The sequence below is a fragment of the Macrosteles quadrilineatus genome, unplaced genomic scaffold, assembly GCF_028750875.1.
Source record: "Macrosteles quadrilineatus isolate MER2022 unplaced genomic scaffold, UCM_ALF_1.0 Scaffold_47__1_contigs__length_942521, whole genome shotgun sequence".
NCBI lineage: Eukaryota > Metazoa > Arthropoda > Insecta > Hemiptera > Cicadellidae > Macrosteles > Macrosteles quadrilineatus.
In genome coordinates this window covers 18,508-45,186 of record NW_026542640.1, presented here as the reverse complement: position 1 = coordinate 45,186, position 26,679 = coordinate 18,508, and the positions used below count along the sequence as shown (strand labels likewise).

Here is a 26,679-nt window from a genome sequence, read left to right as displayed (position 1 = left end):
GAAAATTTTCCCGGGGGAGGACCCCCTAATCCCACTGGAGGACCCCCCCCCTGAACTGAAATCCTAGGGCCCCATTGGAAAATTTGCCCGGGGCCCCTGAAGTCGTAAGTCCGGCCCTGCCTTCTGTGACAAAAAGTTTCGGAAAATTTACCTCAAAATGATACTTAAAAATATTATAAAATACATTATACTTAAACTCAACAGTAGAATGAATAACCTGAAACCAGCACTCTGAACTTAAACCTCTAAGAAAAGTTTCTTTGTTTCTTTCATCAAACTTTCTTACTTGTTTTCTTATGAATTTTGGTTTTTTGTAATCAGGAACTCTCAGTTCCATTAACTGACCGTCATGATCTGAGATATGAGTAATTAACCCAGTTACTCTTAAGCTATGAGAATCTATATTTGTAATAAAGTTGTCTAGGGCTGTGCTTGAGTGCTCCGTCACTCGGGTTGGAAAGTTAACTGTGTATCTCATGCCATAAATTGTTAAAATATTAATAAATTTGGTATATTTATCATCTTTTTTTAAAACGTCTATATTAAAATCACCAGCAATGATAAGTGTTTCAAATTTTTTACACAGAATGTCTAACAAAATTTCAAAATTTTCAAAATATTGGTCTAGGTTCAAGTAATTAGGAGATCTATAAATACACCCAAATAAAAATGTAAGCCTGGAAGTACTGATTTCAGTCAAACAGAATTCAAACTCTTTTTCAATTAAAAGTGGTTGAACAGAAGCTAAGTTAATACACTTAAAATTCACATTTTTGTGGGTTAATATCATTACACCACCACCTCGCCCTAAACTTCTGGAGAAATGTGATGCAGTTATATAATTAGACAGATTAATTAAGCCAAGTTCATCCTTTGTCATCTTATGCTCAGTAAGGGCTATTACATCAGGTTCTATTTCATTGAGAAAGATTTCCAGAAGATCTAGGCGAGATGGTAGATGCTGAACATTGTGGTGTAGAATGGAAAAAACATCTTTACATTTATTATTTATGTGACTAGTTGATATATCTTGGAATGATGGTGTTTGAAAACGGTTTGGTATAATTATCTTGGTGGATGTGTCAGAACAATTTGTGAGTTTAAAGGACAGGTAGATTGGAGTACACTATGTGGTTCTGTAGGAATATTTACAATTAATGATGGGTTTAAGGAGTTAAGATTCTGGGGAACATTTTTTCTTATTATATTACTTGCATCCTTGGCACAATTACTCTGCTTTTGCACTTCACTTATAACACACTGGACACTATCAGGGGCTTTTCCGACTGTCATGTTGTATTGGAGTTGCTGCTGGGCCGGAGATTGGTAAGATCCCTCACTGCCACTCTGCACCAGCGTGGATGGTCCAGATAATGTTGAGATTGGTGTAAGAGTATTGGTCTCTGTAGTAGTCTCTATAGTGGTTGTCTCCAGAGAGGCGTTAGTAGATGATGGTGTTGGAGTAATGGTGTCCGTAGCATGTGGAGCTGAAGTGTTTGGTGCGTCTCCTGGTTTCAATAGTTTTTCCCACTCTGCTGCCAAACTGTTCCCATCAGAGGAATTATTCACTTCATTCACAACTACTGAGACTTCTGCGCCAGTATTTTCTTGAAACTTCATTAGGTTTTTTATAAAAATGAATGGCGCCACTTTGTCTTTAACGCATCCAAGTGGAGAACAGATCAGTCGCTTTAGGTTCTTCTTTTTGAAGTCTTCTGTGAGCGCTTCAAATGCTTTCTCATAGTAACCAATAGTGGGCTTTCCAAAGTAATGAGATTTTGTAACCAATCCATAGACTGTGGAGCCATCTTTAATTTGTTGACTGGTCAGGTGTTGGTTGATAAAGTCAGCCAAAGTTGGTTTGCCAAAGAAACTCTTGAAAACCACAGCGACACCTGCTGACATGTTCTTAATGTGCCAAATATCTGCAGAGATACAATGTGCAAAAGCTGTGTCTGGTCGGTTGGAGAGTTTATTTATGATATCTATTATGTCGGTTCTCACTACTTTTATAGGCCCACTATTGCTCCTGAGATTAAAAGGTGTCTTCGGAACAGATGATGGAGAGTGTTCTGCAGGATCAAAAGTTGTTGTCTTGGTTCTTAAATTGGACTCAGTACTGAAGGGTTTGTTTAGCCAATTTGCAATACTCCTGGATACAACAGTTTTTCCTGTCTGATTTAAATGATATCCATCTTTAGTATAATGTTTTTTCGAGTTAAGTTTATGACTATAGTTATTTGTGCAACTAGTGAGAAAAGTGAGCAATTGACTCACTCGAGAGAAATCCTTACTCACGAGCCGTAGGCGAGTGAGGAATGGTTTTTCGAGTGAGGCAATTGTACTTTGAACTCGAGTTGCACATTATACTTTTCCTACAGTTAAAGTTACCATATAACAAATAAATTTGTGAAGAAACATAACCTATTTTTACACAGAAGTGAACTTTTAATATAACATTTAATGTGAAGTGACAAATACAACAGTACAACAGCTGACCAGCTGATTTACAGCCAGTGCTGCCAACGTATTTCGCGCGCATACGACGTTGCCTGCATGTTACGCGCTCACTATTTCGTGCCTTCGCGTTGCAAATCTGGAGTGAGACAAAGTAATTAGAGTGAGACAATGTTAACATTGTCTCACTGATGAGCGAATTGGCCACTTTGCTTTCTCAAATCAGTGAGAGAACATGTACATTATTAGGTAACTGTAGGAAAAAAATTAAGTACTTCACATTCATTTTGATTGACAGAGACAATAGCCAGGAATTACATTCATCTATCTCAAAAAATTGTTTCCCATTTTCTGGCTGTTGATAGATGTAGGGTAACTCTGTCAATATAATCCTTGCTTTGGAAGACTTAATAAGCGATTCGATCTTTGCTAAGGCTAGTTTGAAATGTGCTGGTTCTGTGTTGTTAGTTCCCCCCATCAAGACAACACAGTCATCTTCTTGAAAATTCTCCAAGGTTTTAGCCAATTGTTCCACCACATATAAGAGTGAGGCACCTGGGTAGAATACAGATGATACCCTATACTGAGGCATAAGAGGGGATAGCATATCGGCAATATTTCTAGCATGACTGTCCCCGGTTATATAGAAATTTGGTTTTCTATTTGATTCAATTCGATGCAAGGTCTTGAGATCTTCTGATGGCAATGTAGTTTTTTTGTTTTCTGTCCTACCATGATTTTTCCTTTCAGTGACAACAAACTTGTTCTTCCTATTAGTTTTAATTTTTACTCTAGTCTGTTTGCTTTTTATTTTCTCCTTAATAAGATGATTTGGTGCAGCATCATTATGGTCAATGTTATTCAGATTTTGATTAGTTTCCTGGAGACTCACAAGTGCACTAAATTTATTGTTGGTCTGAACAATATTGACTGGTAAGACATTTTCCTTGCTTGCGCGTCTACTTTTCTTATAGGATCTGCTCACACGTATCCATTCATCGCCTGGCTTGATTTTAGTACTATTCTCAGTAGAACCTTTGGTTGTACCATAGACTAAGCAACACAAGTAGACTCCTCATCCCATTGTAAATTTTGAAGCTTGTTTTTTGTGTCTAGTTCATGTATGTCCACACTGATCGCTGGGGTAGACAAAATTTTGTTTCTATTATTTTAGTGTTATTTTCATGATTTGTGCTTTACTATTTGGTTATATAACTAGGAAACCAGTTATTGTTTATGATTAAATCGTATTATTTGGTTAAATAAGGTTTAAAATAACTGAAATAACAAGAAACAAATTGTAAACAAAACATAACCTCTACAGTTGGACGTACAGAACTAACAATGAAATTGGCTTCAGCTGTTCCATAAGGATGACAAATCTACTTAGGGAGTATGATTTATCTATGGTTGTACATAGCTGAATATTTTTAGATTGCAAAGTTTGTGTACCAGTTGTGCATGTTTCGGTTGGCAAAAAGGAGCTATTTTTATTTTTACAAAAATGTGTATCAAACCAATCATGTAAAGGCACTTGCTTATGTTGGGGGCTTTGACAGTAGAAATCAGTGACTAGCTTTGTGTAGACTAGTACATTTATTCCACACTCATAGTTGTTCTTTTGCTGGGCACAGGGAATATTCACAAGAGTACTGTCCTCTAGCTTAATATTAGACATAAGTTTGCGTGCACTGAGCTCATTGTGATTAGAGCTTGAGTCAAAATGAAAGGTCAATTTCCTAGGGATGTCAAATATTAAAAGACTCCAATGGGATCCAGAATCTTCCATGTCGGGGGTAAGGCGATCACTCAGACAACAAAACACATATCTGCAGGACTTGAAGAGCATGACCTCCAGTTCAAATTGAGCATCTTCTTGACAACTGTGTTTAAGAATTTCTGTTGTAAGAGGGCCTAGAAAAAGAATAGATGCTTTATCAAGATCAGGGTTCACACTAAATGAATGAAAGTAAGACTGAAGAATGGTGTCGTCCACCCATCGTGCTTTGTCCCAAGCTACATCGTCAGACCTTAATAGCTTAGAAACTTCTCCAGCATCCTTTTCAACCTCCAGCTTTTTTAGTTTGATCTCAATTTTGGTTTTGTATTGTTTCAGTTCAGACATCTGATCCTTAAAAACCTCTAATTCTTTCAAACTTGCTTCAGAGTTCATTCTTTCTATCTTGAGCTTTTCTGTTTCTTGACGTAAAAGTGCCTTTAATGTATCAATTTGTGACTTATATTCCTTAAGTTGAGTTAAATATTTCTGCTTGTCATCTTCCAATTGAGATACTACATTAATCCTAAGTTCTACTTCCTTTTTTGTTTTATCATGTGTGTTTTGTAATTTAGCTGAGCATTCGTCCTCTAATTTACTAATTTCTCCTGACAAAGAAAGCAGTTTTTCTTCAAGTTCTTTGACCTTAGCCTCACCTTGCTGTTCAAGTTTAACCCTATCATTTTTTAAGTCATGAACTTGTTGTTTCAAAGTATCATTTTCCTCCAGCAGCAGAACTCCAGCTTCTGCTATGGTCAGTGACGTATTAGGATCCAACTCCGTATCATTGTTTAGGGTTGAAATTCTTTCTTTCAGGGTCAATAGGGAGTTATTGTCATTAGATGAAAAACAATCCTCACATTTCCAATCATGATTTTTCTCCTTGCAAATTTTTTTTTAAATCTATATTTTTCATATTTATACATTTGCTGTGGAACCATAGATTGCAAGCTCCATTGCACAGAACACCTGACGTGACTACACCTTTCCCACATGTTCCACATGGGAATTTTGTCATTTTATTTATCTGGAATGGACTATATATATATATAAACTTTATATTATTTTATTTATGAGCTAATAGTTTAAGGAATCGCCTAACACAGGCTCATTATTCATTCCATCAGCCAATAATCATTTCTCAAAATAATCAGTAGTATAAGATAAGTCCAGGTGTAGGGTTTGTTTACCTTTTAAAAGTTAAAAGTCCAATGTAAACAAACTCCCCTTTAAAAAACAAAGAAAATGTGTATGCACATGTCAATTAATTAATAGTAAAAATGTTCAGCAAGTTAAAATATAGAATTATTTTATATTTAAAAAAAATAATTCAATTATAATACGTTAAATTAATAAAAGTCCAGGACAATGTAAACAAACAGACGACACAAGTCCACCTGAGTTACTTGGTGATCCTGACCTTGTCCGGGTCTTATCAGCAGGTTCAGCAGGTTTGCGCAACCAGGTCTTATCAGGATATTTGTGCAACCAGTTATCTATCACATTCCAACTGTGCTGGACAGATAATGTCCTGGATCTTCACTATCACCGACTATTTCACTCTATGTTTTTCTGAACGAAAAGAGGTATGTTAATAATTCACTTTTAACTGATAAAAAATAGATTGTGTAGGCTAAAAATAACTGATTTTAAAAGATAAACGAGAGCACTTCCAAAGATTATTTTAGCTATCCGCCATCTTGATGACGTGTCCGACCATGACAAGACCGGGTCATGGTCGGAATGGCCAAAAGGTCGGATATCGAGACAGTTCGGTCCCCGCGATATCAGTAATCGTCTCCCGCGACCGAGGCAACACTCATGATCATTTCTTGCTGTTCCGGCAACATCGGTAATCGTCTCTCGTGACCACGTCAACACCCGTGAGCATGTCTTACGGTCTCGGCAACAGTAGCAATCGTTTGCCACGATATCGGCAACATCCGTGATCAAGCATCGGACACTAGGTCGGATATCCCGAGGAGTCGGTTATTCCGAGGTCGGTGTTCTACTGTAATGTGATTTTTAGATGTTTCTTAAACCTGAGTAAATAAGACTCTGGATTTAGCTGTTGAGGAAGCTGCTTAAAAAGGTTTATTCCATTAAAAAAAAAATTATGTTGAAAAATAAATTTAATGGACAGAGATTTTTAAGTTGTAAGATGAATGCACGTAAGGAGTTATACTGTTACTGTAGTTAGTGTTGATGTTTAATATTGGTTAATACTTTTAATTTCCCATATGGAGAACAGGGCCGTATTTCCCTAACGGCAGACACGGCGGTTACCGCGGCCTTGGTCTAGAAGGGGGCCTCACATGGGGTCTAAAATTTTTTTTATAAATTTATTTTACCAATAATCGGTTTTGCCGCGATCGCGGGAGACTTTGATGAAATCTGCGCGACCACAGAAAATCAACCGCCGTTAACGTAGAAGCTTGTCACTATTCATCCGCAATCGCAGATGATATCCGGGATATTATCGCGACCGCGGGAGTCGAAGATCAGGTCCCTGCTAACTTGGAAGATCCTCACAATTTCATCATGATCGAAGGAGACGAAGATTATGTCTCCACACAGATTATGTCCCATTTGTTAACATGGTGAGCGATTTTTAAACTTAGCGCCCACCGCAGGAGCGAACTAGGGGTGGCATGGCCTTTATGATACATTTAAATTTTTCATTGAAAAACTTACCAAGTACATATGACATAGGATCAAATCCTTTGTCTTTGAATGGCGAATCATTACGAGTTGGCAATAACCAGGTAATGGAAGCACTCGGTTCACAATACATGTCACTGAGGAACAAGTCAAGCTGAGCGTAGTATATACCTCCCTCCACATCACGAACTGACACTATATCCCCGCTTCTCCAAACTGTTTGCTGAAACAACATTAGTCTTAGTCATTATTATTTTTGATTGGTCATAAACAAATTACTTAAAATTAAAAGGCTATATGCTCTCTGACGTATATGGATTCAACACTGAGCTTTAAACCCCCTTAAGATTGTTATGTACACATAACAAATTATCAGTAAACATTTACTACAATTTAAATTGTAATTGTAATTTTTTATGTAGGGTGAGTGCACCAGTGAATGACCACCCTCGAGTAAATTACTGTTTCGTATAAACAAATTAATTTCAAGCTTTTTGTTTTGCCTAATCTTCTAGCCAACCACAAACAAACTTTGGAACCTGATTGGAGTCTACCCTGCAATTGGTTGGAAACTTTGTAACACATACAAAATTAAGTGTTCAAACTAGTTCATCTTCAAGCTTCCCACTATGGCGACTTGTACAAACAAGGTTGGTCGTATTTGTTATGGCTCTTAGACTATTGGTGGAAACTGCAATACGGTATATTATATGATGTAATTCCAGTAAACATGGTAAGGTACAATTTTGTAGGTACTCATTTAAAGATCAAAATCCTAACCAACAATAAACAGTAGGTCATTTACTGGATTACAACTTTGGGAATAACCAGTGAATTACGGTTTTGGTCCCTATCTAGTTTTGGATTCAATTTCTTTTAAAGTTTAGGAAACAATGTTTTCTGACAGATTAAGTATTTGCTAAGAAACAGATTTTTTTCAGAAATCAAGGTTACACTATAACTGAAATTTGGCTGCAGGTTAAAGGTTATGGTAACTTACTTAGATGAAAAGAGGTAATTCACTAGAACCAATATGGCAACTATCCTGAAATGGTCATTTTGATTGCATACAGGGTGTGCAGCTTTAATGTGAGAATTTTAAACAGTGTGTATTTGGTGAAAATGAGGTGGGGTCACAGTTTAAAAATGTTCTGATTTTAGCGAATTTCCCATATAGGGAATAAGCTATTACCGTACCATAGTACTCATAGTAAGACCTGGACCCGGGACAGATTTACTTTTTTGTTTTGAAGTCCCCAGAGGCAAAAAACACCCTCCGTTCAAATTCATATATACAGGGTGTTTGGTAGTCAGTGTCAAATATTATAAGGCATTATTATGCCCGCAAATTGCGATAAAAATACGCAATTGATACTCAATTTTTTAAATTGCGATAAAAATACGCAATTTGGATAGTCATATCTCACTCCTACTTCTGGCAACAGCCATTTTTAGATTTTTCAAAATTTCTTGACATTGCCTAGTAAAATCTCACATTTCTCAACTTTTAACCTACATAATGATATTTTCAGATGCATTTTTAGAATCGTCATTAACTTTTCTATCAGAAGACGTATAATATGGTACAGCTAAACCCATTTAAAAGTTTGTAAATTGGACTTAAATAACCAATTTGGAAAAAATCTAAAAAAAAGGGTGCTACAACTCGCATAAGAAAATTTTTTATCAAGTCGTAAAAACTGTCAAATAGTATAAAAAATTAAAAAACATCTCCACATTTTAAGCTTTAAAATTATATGCAATATGTGACATGTTATGTCAGCCTAAGGGGAGAAATATGAAGCTTTGAATTATTAAATACCAGGTTAGTATAGAGTATTTTATGAAAACACAAGTCAGAAGTAATTATAAGAATGAATAATTAACATTATATTTGCAATTTAAGTGATGTTACAGAATAAATTTTGAAATACAAGGAAATATTATTTAGTTTAATTGAATACAAACAGAAAGGTGGAAGAGCCGCACCTTAAGAATTTTAAATACGTTGTTAAAACTTACATGACTGTGTGTTTTTTTAGCTTTTCTTCATTGCTGCAACTGTAATCTTACAGTATAGGAAAGGGTCCTCTCAACTTTTTTACAACTAGGCCTACTGTATAGACATAGACATTCTTTACATGTGTTGGTACATACAGAATAGGTGCATTGTCAGAGTTAAAATTATCAGAACATAACAAATAAAATAGTAATCAAGAAGATGATATAAATTAACAAAATTGAATGATAAAACTATTCTAAACTAAAGGGGCATTGTGAAAATATGCAATTAAATAAAAGGCTCTGTAAATTAAGAGTTCAACTATATTATCTTTAAAATTATTTTCATTTAACAACTTATAGCTTGCAGGCAGCACATTGCACAGCCTCAGCCCAGTGGACTTTTTTCATAAAGGGTCAAACGGTGCCTTAAAATTTTTTTTTTGTTTATGTTAGTTTAATGACGCTATGCAAGACATATTGTCTAAACTTTGTGAATAAAGAATATTTGATTGATTGATTGATTGCCTTGGAAATCTAAAAATGTTTTCATTTTGATTTTGAGTATATTATACAGCTTTCTCAAGTCCTTTTCATTTTATAAATCTGTAGCATACAATTCACTATTTAAGGAATGCCCAAACAAGGAATAAGATAGCAAAAGATCAGGGAATCTGCCTGCCCATGCAACGGGTCTTCCTCGTCCAAATCCAGATGACTTAAGTCTCTTACCTCATTAGTGTAATGAAAAGAAGTGCTATTTTAAAATTGTATAGCCTATGTACTTCATATTTAAGTTTGACCAAAATCTAAGTGATCCAAGACTGCAGTTAAGGTGTGCTGCAAAACCTAGATGGGTTTGCCAATTTTAGTTTGTCTAATAAACATATGTCCAATATACATATGTTGTAAAATATATGTCCAAATTTAATTAACTGTTAAATAATTTACGTGTGCAGTGTATGCATCAAGAACATGCATGAGACATAACCTGTATTTAAGATTCTTAAGGTGCAGCTTATCCATGATTTGTGTATATTTACAATAAAAAATATATTATTAGTCCTACCTTGTATTTGAAAAATTGGGGTGTCGCATCCGAACCTGGGTGCGAGCGAAGGAGGATCAGGTGCTCGAAATAATTAACACACTTTACGTTAAGAAAAACCGCATTGGTGTGCGGGAGCCGGTGAGGTAGGACGATGACTGTTGTACAGAGAGTGTCGGGTGATCGAGGTAGCAGTGGGAACGGAAGGTGGTGTGATGGAAACAACCAATGGGGTTAGTTTATTTGATCAGGCCATATGACGTCACATCGTACGATATCTAACGGTACATGGATCGAGCTAGCAAATTTAATACTTGTAATATTTGAATCTGAATTAGAAATATATAATTCATTTTATAATTAAATTAATACACTACATTTCCTCCGCCCTTACTTTTGAACATAGCTTGTATAAAATTTTTATGGAAAAATGTATACACACAAATTGAAAACATCAGTAATGAAAATAAAAACACAATTTGAAAACATCAGAGTTAAAAACAACTTTAAAGATTGTAAACATCGGTGCTGAAAATAAACAGAAAAATATTGAAACATAAGTGCTGAAAATAAACACAAAAATATTGAAACATCAGTGCTGAAAATAAACACAATAGAATTGCAAACAAGCGTAAATATAAAACCATAACAAACAATTACAAATCCATTTTCTTTGGAGGATTCCTATCCCGTTGTGGATATCGCCTAGTATTAGTTGTAACAGGTGACGTAGCAGTCAGCTGATCGGGTTGTAAAGAATGGCGTTTCGCAACAATAGGACTATGCCGCTCGGACTGGCGTGTAGTTGGTGAGTGACGCGTAGTAGTGGGAGAACTCAGCTGTTGAGGCTGGGTGTGCTGGTGGGGCGGCCTGGCTGGTGACGACATCGGTGCTGACGATACACAGGAAGTAGTAACAGCTGATGTTGACGTCACGGGATCGTAGTATCTGCTATGTTCCGTGTTGATGTTGCTGCCTGATTGCAAGCCTACCAGCTGATCTATGTGTCGCTTCCAAGTTGAGCCTGTCTCTAGTTGTACAATGTATGTTTCTGGCCCTAGTCGTCTAACAACCGTACATTCAACCCACTTATCCTTCCCTCTATAGTCTCTTGCTAGTACACATTGTCCTATAGCTAATTGTCTAGTATGAGTACCCCTTGCATTTATGATCTGTTTCTCTTGTTTTTGAGCAACAGTTGACTGAATGTTTGGTCTGATTAAATCTAACCTAGTTCTTAATGGTCGATTAAACATAAGTTTGGCGGGAGATTCACAAGTGGTACTATGGACTGTGTTACAATAAGAGATAAGAAATCTACGTAAAGCTATATTTACATCCTCATTTTCAAAGATTGCACATTTTAATCTTTTCTTTACTGATTTTACCGCGTTCTCAGCTTGGCCAATAGAAGCTGGATGGTAAGGTGGAGTCAAGATTTGTCTTATTCCATTCTGTTTCAAAAATTTTGAAAATTCCTCAGAACAAAAAGGTGGACCATTATCACTAACTATTATTTCTGGTAAGCCAAATCTACAAAACATAGGCCTGAGTTTGTCAATGGTCTGTTTGGCTGAAGTGGAACTAACAAGTTCTACCTCAATCCATTTACTATGGGCGTCTAGTACAATTAAATATATTTGTCCTTTTAATGGTCCAAGGAAATCGACATGAATTCTTTGCCAAACATTGGGAGGAAATTCCCATACATGAAGTTTACTTTTAACAGGAGATTCCCGCTGTGCAAGACACGCTGAGCAACTGTTAGTCACGGCCTCAATATCCTTATCAATAGAAGGCCACCATAAATACGACCTGGCTAACGACTTCATTTTTACAACTCCTAGATGTCCATTATGTAATTCTTTTAATAAAGCCCCTCTTAAGGATTTTGGAATGACTACTCTATAGCCCCACATTAGTATTCCGTGTTCAACTGTTAGCTCAGCTTGCCTTTTGACATAGTCACTTAGATTAACGTCCGAATTGATTGGCCAGCCGTACAAAACAAATCCAAGGATTCTGTTTAACTCACTGTCTTTTTGAGTTTCCTTACGCACATCATTAAAATCTATTGGTACATCGCACTCTGATATACATTGGAGATATGTTCCTAAATAATCAATATTTACATTACTTTCTTCCCTGTCATTACAATTTAGCGGAAGTCTAGACAATCCATCCGCGTTACCATGATTTTGTGACTTAACATAATTAATGTCGTAATCGTAACCTGACAAAAATAACGCGTAGCGTTGTAGTCTGCCAGCTGCAAATGCTGGTAACCCTTTTTTCGAACCAAATATAGCTAATAGTGGTTTATGGTCTGTACAAAGAGTGAACTTCCTGCCCCATAAATACTGATTGAATTTATTTACACAGAAAACAATGCTTAGTGCTTCTTTGTCTATTTGAGAATAGTTCCTTTCTGCTGAGTTTAGTACTCTACTTGTGAATGAAATTGGTCTTTCTATTCCATTTTTGTCAACAATGCTTAACACTCCTGCGATGCCGTAGGGTGACGCATCACATGACAATTTAATTGGCAAGTCTGGGTTGTAGTGCGCTAGCACATTAGCTGAAACTAATCTTTCTTTTATAGCTTCAAACGCCTTTTGACATGACAAAGACCATTTAAAAACTACGTCTTTCCTTAATAATTGATACAAGGGTGTTAGAATGGTAGCAACATTTGGTACAAACTTTGCATAGTAATTAACTAGACCTAGAAAACCCTTGAGCTGTGTAACATCTTTTGGAACTGGTGCCTCTACAATGGCTTTGACTTTATCTTTGGATGTGGCAAGACCCTCTTGGCTAATTACGTACCCTAAGTACTCTAAGCTATCACTGAAAAATTGACATTTATCTTTACTAACAGTTAACCCTGTTGTCTTTAGCCTACTACACACTTCTCTTAGTCTCGACAGGTGTTCAGCTGTGTCAGCTCCGGTAACAATAATATCATCAAGAAATGACGCTACACCCGGGATACCTTGTAGTGTTTGCTCAATTACCCGTTGAAAAATACCTGGGGCAGAAGATATTCCGTAACAAAGTCGGTTATATGCAAATAACCCCTTGTGTGTACTTATGGTACAAAGTTTCTTACTTTCATCGTCTAACCTAAGTTGCATATAGGCTGATGATAAATCTATTTTAGAAAATTGTTTTCCTTTCTGTAAGATTGCAAAAAGATCTTCAATGCGAGGTATAGGATGTCTATCTACTTCTAGATATGGATTTAAGGTAACTTTGAAGTCACCGCAAATGCGTATTTTGCCATTACGTTTTAGTACGGGAACAATAGGTGTACCCCAATCACTAGTTGAAACAGTGGAAATGATACCATCGTCAACTAAACATTGTAATTCCTGTTCTACTTTGTCTTTTAAAGAATAAGGTATAGGTCTTGGTTTGCAATACTTAGGTACTACATTTGATTTGAGCTTTAACTTAACAGGATCTCCATTGTAACAGCCTAGCTTAGTGGTAAATACCTCTGGGAATTCGTTTAATAAATCTCGCACAACTTTAGACTCATTGCCGGATTCTACTTTTACTTCATCTGAAGTCGACATTACACTATTTACATTGTTGGGGATACTAACAACGATTTGGAGATCTTTAATCCAATCCCGACCAATTAGAGGATTAGCACCATTGCTTATAACATACAATGATAGGCATTTTTCTACTGATTTGTACTTAACATTAACATTGATTTTACCTACAGGTTTGATTTTTTCATGAGTATAGGAGCTCAGATCTAGATCTGTGGGGTTTAGTTTTACATCACTTAAGTGCTTATTGTAAAATTGTTCCGAAACAACAGAAACACAAGCACCTGAATCTACTTCAAATCTCATTTGTTTACCTTGTACTTGCAAATCTATTTTAATAGGTAAAAATTGCCGTCTAGTGGCATGTAACGTACCGAAACAATGGCACTGCACTGTAAAACGCGCTTCCTTTATCCACGCAGTAGGTTGTCGCACTCGTCGCCATTGTCGCATCCGAACCTGGGTGCGAGCGAAGGAGGATCAGGTGCTCAAAATAATTAACACACTTTACGTTAAGAAAAACCGCATTGGTGTGCGGGAGCCGGTGAGGTAGGACGATGACTGTTGTACAGAGAGTGTCGGGTGATCGAGGTAGCAGTGGGAACGGAAGGTGGTGTGATGGAAACAACCAATGGGGTTAGTTTATTTGATCAAGCCATATGACGTCACATCGTACGATATCTAACGGTACATGGATCGAGCTAGCAAATGTAATACTTGTAATATTTGAATCTGAATTAGAAATATATAATTCATTTTATAATTAAATTAATACACTACAGTTCATTTGTCCGAGTTTGTCAAAAATTACAAAATATTAGAAAAATCAGTTGTCCGAGTTTCATTTGTCCGAGTTTTGATAAATAATTAATAATATTTAGATAAATCATCTGTCCGAGTTTTCATTTGTCCGAGTTTATTAAATTTATTTTTTTAAATATCGAAATATCAAGTGTCCGAGTTTTTAACTGTCCGAGTAGGGTCAACATCAAAAATGTGACACCGAGCGCCGAGACAGGCGTCTCAGGCGCCTGCTCAGAAGCCGATGTAAACCTCTTCTGTGAAGAAGTCGGGCATCGTGCGAGAGCCCCTCACGTCGACTTAAGAAAGATAATTATAAAATTAATTTTATAATTCTTTTATTATAAAATTATTTTTTTAATTTTTTTTATATTTTTTATTATAAAATTAAACTGTCATTACCTAACACAACCAACCAAACTTACTGATAATATAAAAAAGATATAAAAGATAAAAATTGGATGAAGGTTTACTTATAATTTTTTATTATAAAATTAATTTGGAAATGTTTTATTATAAAATTAAACCGTCATAAGCTAAACTAACCAACCAAACTTGTTGATAATGTAAAAAAGATATAATATAATTTTTTTTAGTCTACGTGAGGAGCTCTCGCACAATGCCCGACTTCTTCGCAGAAGAGGTTTACATCGGCTTCTGACCAGGCGCCTGAGACGCCAGTCTCGGCACGCTGTGTCACATTTTTGATGTTGACTCTACTCGGACAGTTGAAAACTCGGACACTTGATATTTTGATATTTTTAAAAATAATTTAATAAACTCGGACAAATGAAAACTCGGACAGTTGATTTATCTAAATATTATTAGTTATTTATCAAACCTCAGACAAATGAAACTCGGACAGATGATGTGATCCCAAAATTTGTTCGGTAAAAATAATCTAAATTACATATGATCAGTATCTTCGTAATCACAGCTAACGTGTGTATTGATAAATATCACTACTTTTGCGTGGAATTCAAAGCACTACAACTAGTTTGGGGTGTACTATACACTACAGAATTTGATTTTACAAGTTTACTTGGGGTATACTTAACTATACAGATACCTTTTGCACACAACTTTCACTAAATGCATTCTTTTAATTGCGAGCAGTTAATGAAAAAATGATTAATTTTATGTTTAACGCAATATTTCTCCCCTTAGGCTGACAACATGTCACATATTGCATATAATTTTAAAGCTTAAAATGAGGAGGTGTTTTTTATACTATTTGACAGTTTTTAACACGACTTGATAAAAAATGTTAAGCAAGTTGTAGCGCCCTTTTTATCGAGTTTTAAAAATTTGTTATTTAAGTCCAATTTACAAACTTTTGAATGGGTTAAGCTGTACCATATTGTATGTGTTCTGATAGAAAATTTAATGACGATTTTAAAAATGCAATTGAAAATATCATTATGCAGGTTAAAAGTTGAGAAATATGAGATTTTATTAGGCAATGTCAAGAAATTTGGGAAAATCTAAAAATGGCTGTTGCCAGAAGTAGGAGTGAGATATGAGTATCCAAATTGCGTATTTGTATGTACGCAATTTGGATAGTCATATCTCACTCCTACTTCTGGTATCAGTATATTATTGTATAACAGAGTATTTATTGTCTAATATTAATATTGATTATTATGCACTCAAATTTTGATGCAAATCGAAATTTGTGTGCATAATAATGCCTTAAAATATTTGACACTGACTACTAAACACCCAGACTATGAGAACGGGGGTTAATGGGGGGGGGGGGGTTTATGGGGTAAAAATTTGTTTTTGACTCTAAAAAAATAAAATTTCACAATTTCTAAAATTATCTAATTTCAATTTGTACATAATTTCATTATAAATAATAATCCTAATCAGAAAAATTGGCCTTTCCTTAACTCCTAACCTAATTTCAATTTGATTACTCAAGAGATTTTGTTAGTAATGAATACCTTCGGACTACTTATTTTGGTTTTTTTCAATCACATATTTCTTACGGGATTGTACTATGGGAACACTCCCCCCACACCCATGAAATTCTTTTATTGCAAAAAAAAATTATAACGAACAATCCATAGGGCTGGCCCTGTGGATAGCTGTCGACTTCTTTTTTTATAAACCTTAAAATTATGACTATAGTAAATTTGTACATTTTCCACATACTCCTCTACACTAAAGCTAATCTTCATCAATTCACTTTTAGAGAGAGTATACGTTCTTACAATACAAGTGTCTAATCAATCTTGACATCACTGCCCATAGATTGGCCAAAATGTTTGAGTGGCTCATCAACAATCCATATTATTGTATAACAAAGTATTTATTGTCTAATATTAATATTGATTTTTAATTTAGAACCCACTATCTTTTCTAGTTTTAGTTTCTATTTCTGTTGAATATGTCTATTCCTTATAAAAAGGCCAATGACAATAAAGCTTTTGATTCTTGATTCTTGACATTAAATACATACTTGGCCAGAAGCCAAGTATACTAATACCAGGGTATTAAGTTATGTGTTAGTGTTACTAAAACTAAATGAAGATAGTGAAAATAAAAAAATGAAAATTAGGCATATGTTTTGTCTTTGTAAGAGACATAATGTGACTCTTTGTAAATCAGTTCACACACAAAATGAAGTAAATGTTACATAAGTAAACACATTACCTTGTAAAGCACCATTGTTGAGGTAGTATAAGTAGCACCAGACGGGGTCAGCTTTACTGGCTGAAATTAAAAAGAAAATTCCTGTTAGTTAATATTAAATCCATATACATACAGTTACAGTATTCAATATGTAAGTCGATTTGTCATTTTTTTGGTGGAGCTTTAGGATTTTCCCTCATTGTGCGTGTTATGGCCGACTGCGCATTGTATCCGTGTTTGTGGTTGTTAAATGTTTTATTGTGAATCGATAACGACAATGTGTTCAAATAATTAAAAGAAGATAAGAGGCTTAAAAATGATACTGTTGTTTAGAGACTAATCGCCCAAGACTAAACTAGAATCGATGACTTGAGGTAGGCTATATAAATCTATTTAAATATTTGGTAAAAATTTACAAAACCCAACTTACCTTAAATGAAATATTTCTGAAACATGAAATTGTGTAAAAAGAGTGTATATTGAAGTTAAAAACAAATAAAAATTTAAAACAATCCGAACAAACCGACCGGGGTTGTTGTACTTTGGTTAGGTTTTATTAAAAAAAAATATTTAACATATGATTTGGGGGGGGGGGGGAAATTAATATTGATGTTAAAAGAATATTAAGTATAACTAGTTCTAAAAAACCATACAAATCAAATCATGCTAAAAAAAAATACATTAAAGAGCCTCCATATTAGATATCTTGTGGATTTTCCAACTCGAGTAACAGAACACCCTAAAACTAGTATTGATAATTTCATAGTAAAAAAACCACGATTTTAAACTATCTATCGACGGTATTAGGCCTATAACCTGTCTTTCTAATCATGATGGTCAACTGTTAACCTAATTTATACCTTAATACTAACAAAAATAAACCATTTAAACGCAAATTACGTAAATTATCGGCTCAAAATATAGGTAGGCCTATATTATTTATTGAACCAAATCAGAAGTGAGCCCTGGACCAATGTTTACATGAGTTCCGATAATATAAAATATGAAGAGTTCTCAGACAGATTCATAATCCATTTCAACAATTCTTTCCCAAAAACCGTTAATGGTAAGAAGGAGAAAATATGCCCTGGCTCACAAACAACCTAAAAACTGAAAAAAAATTAACTAGGCCTAATACAATTGGCAAAAGATACATGTTTTAAAAATCAACCTCCATCACATGATCTATTAACACAAAATAATCATTAGGGTAAAAAAGAACCTAACTCAAGCCAAAATTAAATATTTTGAGAAAAAAATAAAAACCAGAGAATGTGCAAAAAACCATCTGGGCCCTGTTTCATAAAAATACTAGTCTAGTATTTACTAGTCCATGGACTAGTAATATTAGTGTATTTTACAAGTCTACGTTTCAAAAACCTACTAGTGTAAAATACTAGTTACTAGTGTAGGGACTAGTATTACTAGTGGTTTTTACTAGTGTAGACAGCAATGTGTTTCATAAAGTTTTACTCTTGTAAATTACACTGGTAAATACTTGCCATTTTCTAACAACCTCTCTACACCCGTATTATTTGAAGTAGACTAGTATTTTTGGAAAGAGAGTTATTTCATTACTCATATAATAAAAAAAAAATAATTATTGAATTCTTTTTTCAAGTGCAAATTGGCTCAAGTTAGCAATTGAAGATAAAAATAGATCTGTGAGTGCTGAAATGATAATTATTAGATGTAAATTACAATCAATAAATGTGGCGTAGTACAAAATGAGTGAAATTGAATTTTATAATGTATGTACAATCGCCCTATTAGAATAATTATAATTAAGTTACCAATTTCTGTTAAATTTTAGTCTAAATTTACTTGAGATAAATTTCATGGTTATATCAACTATTTAGTCATCACAGAAAAAAGATTTTAATCTTTGAGAGAAACCAAATTAAAATCGCTTACCGTATTGCATACAAAGATGTACAAAAATGTATCCAACATTGCAACATTAATCAGATTATTTTACACCCAAGGCTCTCGGGTTTATTTATAAAGACATTTTAATAGGAAATAATAGTAAGGCAATTTTAAAGAGGAGTTTCATTGTATTATTTGAGGTGCTTATTATTTGCTTCCCTACATAGCTAAAACCCTGTGATGTACTCACAATTTTGTTGGCCTATATTAGATTTTTGGGCGTTGGACTGAACTGCTTATCATAAAAACATTACTCTTAATCCATTTTGGTATTCTGAATTTGTTATTCAAAGTAATAAAAAAATTTGATGTTGATTAGAGCTGTTATTTTAATGTAAAAATATGTAAAAGTTTAATTAATGGAACAAAAAGTATACTGGGTGGTGCGGATTTGAACCACTGACCCACCACATGAGAAGCGAAAACTCTACCTCTGAGCTACGCCCTGCAATAGCGCCTTTGTCATGTTTTACTATACTTAAGGAAACCTACTTCTCCATTGCTTGTAACGGCATTGCAATTATTTGTAACATCAACAAACGTTTAGGCTTATTATTCATGGTTTGTAGACTCAAAATTAGAATATCACTAAATGGTTTTTAACCCAAATATTCTTATGCATTCGAGTATTTGAAAACATAGGTTAGGGTACTTGAAAGCGTTCCAAACAAAATGTCCTTACACGATTTAATTACATTCAAAATTAGAGCATTCTTTTCTTTACACATAGCAAGCTTAATTTTATATTTCAGAATAAAACAAAAACTATACAAATCAAAGCGAATGCGGCAGCAACAGATCAACTTCCACCCAACAGTTGAGCGCCGCAACTAGGCCTACAACCGGCTACTACAATCACCGTGTTGATTGCAGCGACGCGACGCCGCGCCGCGCCGGCGCGTCGGCAGGCTCATTGATGAACATCGGTTTGATAAATAATGTGTGATTGTTTTACTTATGTGTCTATATAGTTATTAATTAAAAGAAAACACTGCGTTTCTACAACTATTTACTTTTTGTATCAAATGAAAACAAAATTAAAACCTTTATTAAGGGTTTGAAAACCCGTGATTGAGGTTAGAAATTTGTTTTGAAAATTTACCTTGTAAAGTTGGTCACGTGACTAGTAGTTTTGGTCACGTGACTAGTAAAATACACTAGTATTTAGTAGCGGTATGAAACCATTTATGAAACACAAATTAGTAGGACAGGTAAATACGGGACTAGTATTTACTAGACTAGTAATTACTAGACTAGTATTTTTATGAAACAGGGCCCAGGAGTAGCCTAATAGGTGTCAATTCAGAAGTTGGTAAATACACAATCTAAACACATAAAAAATATATCTTTAAGGGAACAAATTCTCGCTCAAGGTAATTCTTTGTCGGGCGTTTGGCACGTACTCACGAGTCCTATACATACAAATACGTGTGCATTATTTAACTTTGATGTTTTTAGTGCACAATGTAAAAAAAATTACCAACGTGAGAATCCAAAGGGGGGCCTCAGGCCCCCTCTTCTTCATAGGGATGGACCATCGAAGTAACACAACTGGAACAATGGGTAGATAGGAGATTTGGGATAAAAAGCTTATTCGTATCGAATATCACTTATCTAACCCTTTATTTGCCTTACACAACTATGCAATAATTTATGGTAAGTAATGCACAATGTGCTATTGGGAGTTGAACTAGATATATACAACAACTAACAACTATGAGTCACATGCATTCATTTTAATTTTTAAACCTTTATAAATATTTATGTATACTAACCTATTGTTTGTACAGTAATTATGATGATTTATTATGCTATGTGTTGCATATATTTCTTCATTGCCTTATTCTACCTTCTCAACTTCAACTACTTATTCTACGTTCAAGGTCATATTGCATTATATTTGGAGTGATTAGTTGATACACTTAGTAATTAACTTTTAAATTTATTATATATAGGCCTACAGGGTGGTAATAAAGTCCGAAGACAGTTAAATATTTTAAAAAATAATGTAGATAGAGCTACAATACTTGGTACAAAGTTACAGAGCATAAAACTGTATTTTAACACATATTCAGTGATCCAATAACTCTTCAGGGGGACGGCCCACAAGGAGTCGGAAGAAAATCTTAAATGGAAGCATCTAGATCAAATAAAAGGTCTTTTTTAGAAGAATACAATGCCGCAAAGCGCACTTCAAAAGGTTGATCCTGCGCAAAATGGCAGCCGTTCAAAGATTTCTTGAATCTGCCATTTTGAATCTTTGAACGACAGCCATTTTTTACTCAGGCGTTCTTTTGAGCTTGAATTTACGGCATTGAAATCTACTAGTGAAGACCTTTAACTTGATGTGCATATCGACCTATGCTTACGTTAACAATTTTCTTCCGATTCCTAGGGTGCCCCCTGAGGAGTAAGCATATAATAGCATTGCAAATTAAATGAATCTTTGAACAACTGTCATTCTTGGCTCGGTTGTCCGGCATTATATTCTGCTAGTAAAGACCTTTAATTTGATGTACATATGAACCTATGCTTCTATTTAAGATTTCCTTCTGACTCCTTGCGGGACGTCCCCATAATATGACAGAAAACTGATATTTCCTAAAAAAAGTAGATTTTTAGGGTAAAAACACAGTAAAGCCGGGCAGGTCGCATACTCGCATACACGCTGGTCCCCGCTTTACCACTGGTACATAGACACAGTAGCGCTCAGTACAGTCGCTTGTCAGCCGGAATGTTAGCTATCATTTATAAACAAATGGATTACCAAGCTAGGTTTGTTATAGCCTAATAATGTCTCAAAATAGCGTAAAAACGCTAATTTCGGCATATTGTTTAAAAAATTTTCCCGGGGGAGTACCCACGGACCCCCCTACAGACTGGGGGGGTATTCCATATCCCCAGGCCCCCCGGTGGGCCACCCCTGTTTCAAGTACGCTCTTGCCCCCCTAGTTTTGATCCTGGGTACGCCCTAGGGATAATATAATCTTACGTTTGAATCCTAGTTCATTTGCTATTTCATTCCCGAATCGTTGAGGCACAAATTAATTTGTCTACGTCCATAATTTTATTTCATGTAAACAAAACAACAAACAAATAAATCGACTATAAAAAACAACAATCTGTATACAGAGATCACAGTGAAAGATCCCGTGTTCTGCAATTTGCGCATGCCCCAGTCGAGCCTTCCCCGCTTGCAGCTACCAAACAATCGACTTGGCAATTCTTCTAGCTTGCCGCCTAGCTTACTGCTACCGTGTCGGCTACCAGCTAGGCACAACTGTGTGCGTACCCATAACAACGCGTGCTTTAATTCTACATAGCAGTAAGCGAGTAAGCGACCAGCCAGGCTACCAGCTACCTGCCCTGCTCTACTGTGTTTTTACCCTTAGCACTGTACACTGTACAGTAGTGGTGTTGTGTTGTACCAAATCTTATTGATTTATCTGTTGTCGTTTGGAAAATATTTAACTGTCCTCGGACTTTATTACCACCCTGTATATATTTTATACCGCAAGGGAATCTTTCAGCACAAAATATCTCGAGTTTTACAAGTCCTACAATGATGGTAGATGTCTCAAATTAAAAGTATTGATACCCTTACGGTGGGTGAAATTTCAATTTCAGAGAAAATTAGATATAATGTAAAATATCCTTATAAGAATTACATTAGGATTTCAAAAAGTATGATTTTGTTTTCATTGTAAAACAGTTACCGGTACTAACCCAGCTGGTGTAAATATTACTTACTATATTTAATTTAATTGTTACGGTAACTTATTTATTTGTTTTTAGCAAATTTCCCATATAGGGAATAAGCTATTACCGTAGTACTCATGGTAAGATCTGGACCCGGGACCGATTTACTTTTTCGTTTTGAGGTCCCCAGAGGCCAAAAACACCCTCCGTTCAAATTCATATATATATATATATATATAAGTTATATATATATATAAATATGTTGTGTGTGTGTGTGTGTCCATTAGCGCGATAAATTGAGCAAAATTATCCGATTTTGATGAAATTTGGTAGACACATGTAAACCTACGTATTTATTCTAACGAGTTCGGGAACCAGCTAGATCGGATTATGGGACAGGGGTTTATGGGATAAAAATAGGTTTTTTTCAATTTTTTTACCCAAAAAACATAAAATTTAGCAATTTCTTTCCAACCTATTATGTACAGTTAAAAAAAACACATATAATTTAGTATATTGAAGCGTTATTTTGCGCCTAAAGGTTACGAAAACAATTCCAAAAAATTGTAAATTTAAACATCCATGTTATTCTTATGGAGAATAAGTACCTACACTGTTGTAGTTTGCTTGTTTATGAACATATTTTTATCAAATTTGGAAAATGCGTTCATATTTTACCTAACTATTAACATTAGACAAAAAAAAACTTTTTTTACCCCCCTGTTGCAGCAATCTTAAGTACGTGTTAAACTAATTCTATTTAAATAAGGAAAAATGTGATATTTTTAAGGAGACAATTTAGTGTAAATCCAATCAGGCGAATGGAAATTCGCTTAGTCGTTATAGTGTATCGTTATATATCGATGATGGAAGTATTTAGTTTAATTTCCTGGTCTCCAACAGAACAATTGTCGGCGCCGGACCGCGCGTGTTTTTGCTCGCTTGGTTTACTGTTTCAACAATTAATAAATGTCTCCTACATTTGTATTTGTGTATTTTTTGTGTGCCCACGACGGAGGGAAGTATAGAAGCTGACGTTCATTTTACTTGATGGCGTGCTCTTGTAGCACGAAACAGCTGTACAGTAGTTAAACAAATTATTACACAGGATTGTTTTGACGGGTGCGGAGGTAAATTAAGTAAACCTTTGTATACAGATTTTATTTACTGAACTCAAGCAATCCACGTTTTCATTAAACGAATACCCATCAGCCTATTTTGACAGTAGGGCCTCTAATACCAAAATCAGCATTTTCACGGCTACAATTAAGAACGTAGATGTTTTTTTTAACGCTGATGATGTGCCGATGATTGCTGATATGCATATGTGTTATCGAAAATAACGTTTACTGGTTCAGGTAAGTAAAATTAAATAGCCTTAATTAACCCATATCGCAAAAGTTATGGGCAGACAGATGTACAGTATTAATCTGAACAGAGTAGGCCTATACCAATAATAACATGCTATAATACTACTAGAGTACCAGTGTACCTGTTGCTCGAATTCAAGCAATTGCAAAGTATCACAGGCGTTATTTATCGCCAATTAATGTTAATTAGGCCTATGCATAAAATGGTACCTATGTCTAATTAGGTTTTATACCAGTAGGGACTTTTTAATAACTTTATCAAAGTATTATTTTTGTAAATACATAAAAGTTAAAAGGTCAAAAAGCTTTTATACTAAACTATCACGACAATATACAAGCGCCGCAAGCCTGCAGATTGGGGAACGCAACACCCATCACTGTTGGAGCTCCGATCTTGGAGTAATAGTGGGACGATCTTGGAGTTCAAGATTATTACATATTTAAAATAAATTCAACGAGCTTCACAAGGATCCAACGCAGAAATACCAAAAAGAGCTATCCGACGTTGTGAAAAAATGCACCAGAGTGATCCCGAAGAATGTCGATATAAGATGAACATCCTGAATTCAAAAGCACCGGTGATGAAGGGGATCCCATAAATATACAAGAAGGATACAAGGCCTACCGATCAGACCATTAGTTAACTTTAAATGTGCTCCTACTTACAATGTTTCCAAAGTGTTAGCAAGTAAGCTCAACCACACTTGAGGTCAGTTCCAGCCGCACCAGTGACAACATACCTTAATCCGTTTTGCCCCACTGTGTAGTAGGTAACTTAACCAGGGTAGGTACCGGTACTAAATTTGGTAACTTAAATAAAATTCCCTGACTTTTCCAGGTTTTCTATATAATATGACTAGGCCTACATAACTTAAATACTTTTTCCATGTACGGTATACCATAAGTCGATATCGACTATTAAAGATCAAGAAGGAATAGAAAAAATGTAAGTTAAATATTTAAGTTATTTATTTACTCCTAAAGCCCCAAATACAAAACTTGTTTCAAACTATATACATCAATTCCTCACCCGTACTGATAAATAACTAACTTATCGATATAAAAATGTGCATCAGTGCTTATGTCGTTCTTTTTACCATTAGTCATCACCCTAACAAAAACCTGTTAAGAACAAAATGTAGCATAGGCTATCTGTAAAAAGGTAGTCTTTCAGGAGAAACTCCAGAATTTTTTCATAATTCCCTGACTTTTCCAGACCAACAAAATTCCCTGACTTTTCCCCCCACTGCAGCAACCCTGCAAACTAGGCCTAGGCCGAGGCGAATTTCCATCTAAGTTAAGTTAAGTTACCTGGATGGAATTTTAAAATGGTATATATTACCTGTTTCCGTCTGTGATCCTATATTTGTTGTATAGAGCAACCGGTTTCAAGGTTATAACCTCATCTTCAGGCTCTTGTTGTCACTCTTGCGAGATCGTCGAGTTTTATAAACACACAAAAACACTAACATTGAAATAAATAAACACGAGACATTGACAGACGAAGACGATTAACATAAACTAGTTCCCGAATTTATGTTAATCGTCTTCGTCTGTCAATGTCTCGTGTTTATTTATTTCAATGTTAGTGTTTTTGTGTGTTTATAAAACTCGACGATCTCGCAAGAGTGACAACAAGAGCCTGAAGATGAGGTTATAACCTTGAAACCGGTTGCTCTATACAACAAATATAGGATCACAGACGGAAACAGGTAATATATACCATTTTAATATTCAAGAAGTGATCCTGGACCAAATAACATCAATATGGATGGAATTTCACTGAAATATTCCCTTAAAATTGTCGAATTAATTTCCTACTTACATCTTTTTTCTTAAATACGCTTCGCCTCCCCTTTCCCTTGGTAGAATACTGTTTAGGTGTGGCATTTGGATTTTGCCGAGTCTTATAACAACGAGAAGCCCTCGTAGAATTTCTTTTGGAGGCAGTTTTTGGTTTTTCTATCGTGGCAGGTTTCTTCTCCTCTTCTTCAACAACCTTAGCTGTGTGTTCGGATTCGTGGCAGTCGTTGCACTGAACACCCTTAGGAGTCTGATGCCACATAAAGCTTTCATTTTTTGTGCATTTATAGCAGTGTACCTTTTCACCAAGCAAAGGCATTATTGAATTACTAGGCCTATTTAAAAATTCACAATTTAGATCTATTTAAATAATTGTCAATTTGTTATAGGCCTAAGATGTAAAATAAGTCAAATTGGCTAACAAAGTATCTAGCCTACGTTTAGGGATCAATCACATAACAGTAAAAATCAACTCACAGTAATGTTAACAGTGTAGGCTACTTCTACAAATTTAACTGTAGCCTGATGCCTGAAAATGCCTGACTTTTAAAAGCTAAGCTAATCCCAACAACACTTGTCTGACCTAACGACCAAACTAAAAACAAAACACTAGCCTAGGCCTATACCTATAACACTCAACGACCTATTGATGTGATTGACGCCGCGACAGTGTTGCCACCGCGTTGTTGCGATTTTACCCTAAAGGCGGGCTAAAATTACCCTAAATTACCCTAAATCTACTTTGAGTTACCCTAAAAATTACCCTAAATGTTAATATTTGCGTTTAATGCTATAAAACATTGTTAAAATCATATAAATCTTACATAAGGTGGTTAATTATACTAAATGAAGTTCCAATATCAATCAATTTACGTAAAATTAGACTCGATTCTAAAAAACCACCCGAAAGAAGAACAAAATGTTGATTTTGAC

At 35.2% G+C, this 26,679-nt stretch overlaps 1 protein-coding gene across 1 annotated transcript in view; it reads right to left on the bottom strand.

The window, feature by feature from the left end:
* LOC129005960 (GATA zinc finger domain-containing protein 1-like) overlaps positions 1–26,396 on the bottom strand; it is a 34,519-nt gene extending 8,123 nt beyond the window's left edge. The window contains exons 1-3 of the mRNA XM_054435033.1: positions 25,769–26,396; positions 16,967–17,026; positions 6,929–7,118 (exon numbers count right to left, since the gene is read on the bottom strand). Of these exons, the coding sequence (XP_054291008.1) occupies positions 6,929–7,118; positions 16,967–17,026; positions 25,769–26,065 (547 nt within the window). The 5' untranslated portion in view covers positions 26,066–26,396. The remainder of the gene's footprint in view (positions 1–6,928; positions 7,119–16,966; positions 17,027–25,768) is intronic.
* Positions 26,397–26,679: the final 283 nt, after the last annotated feature.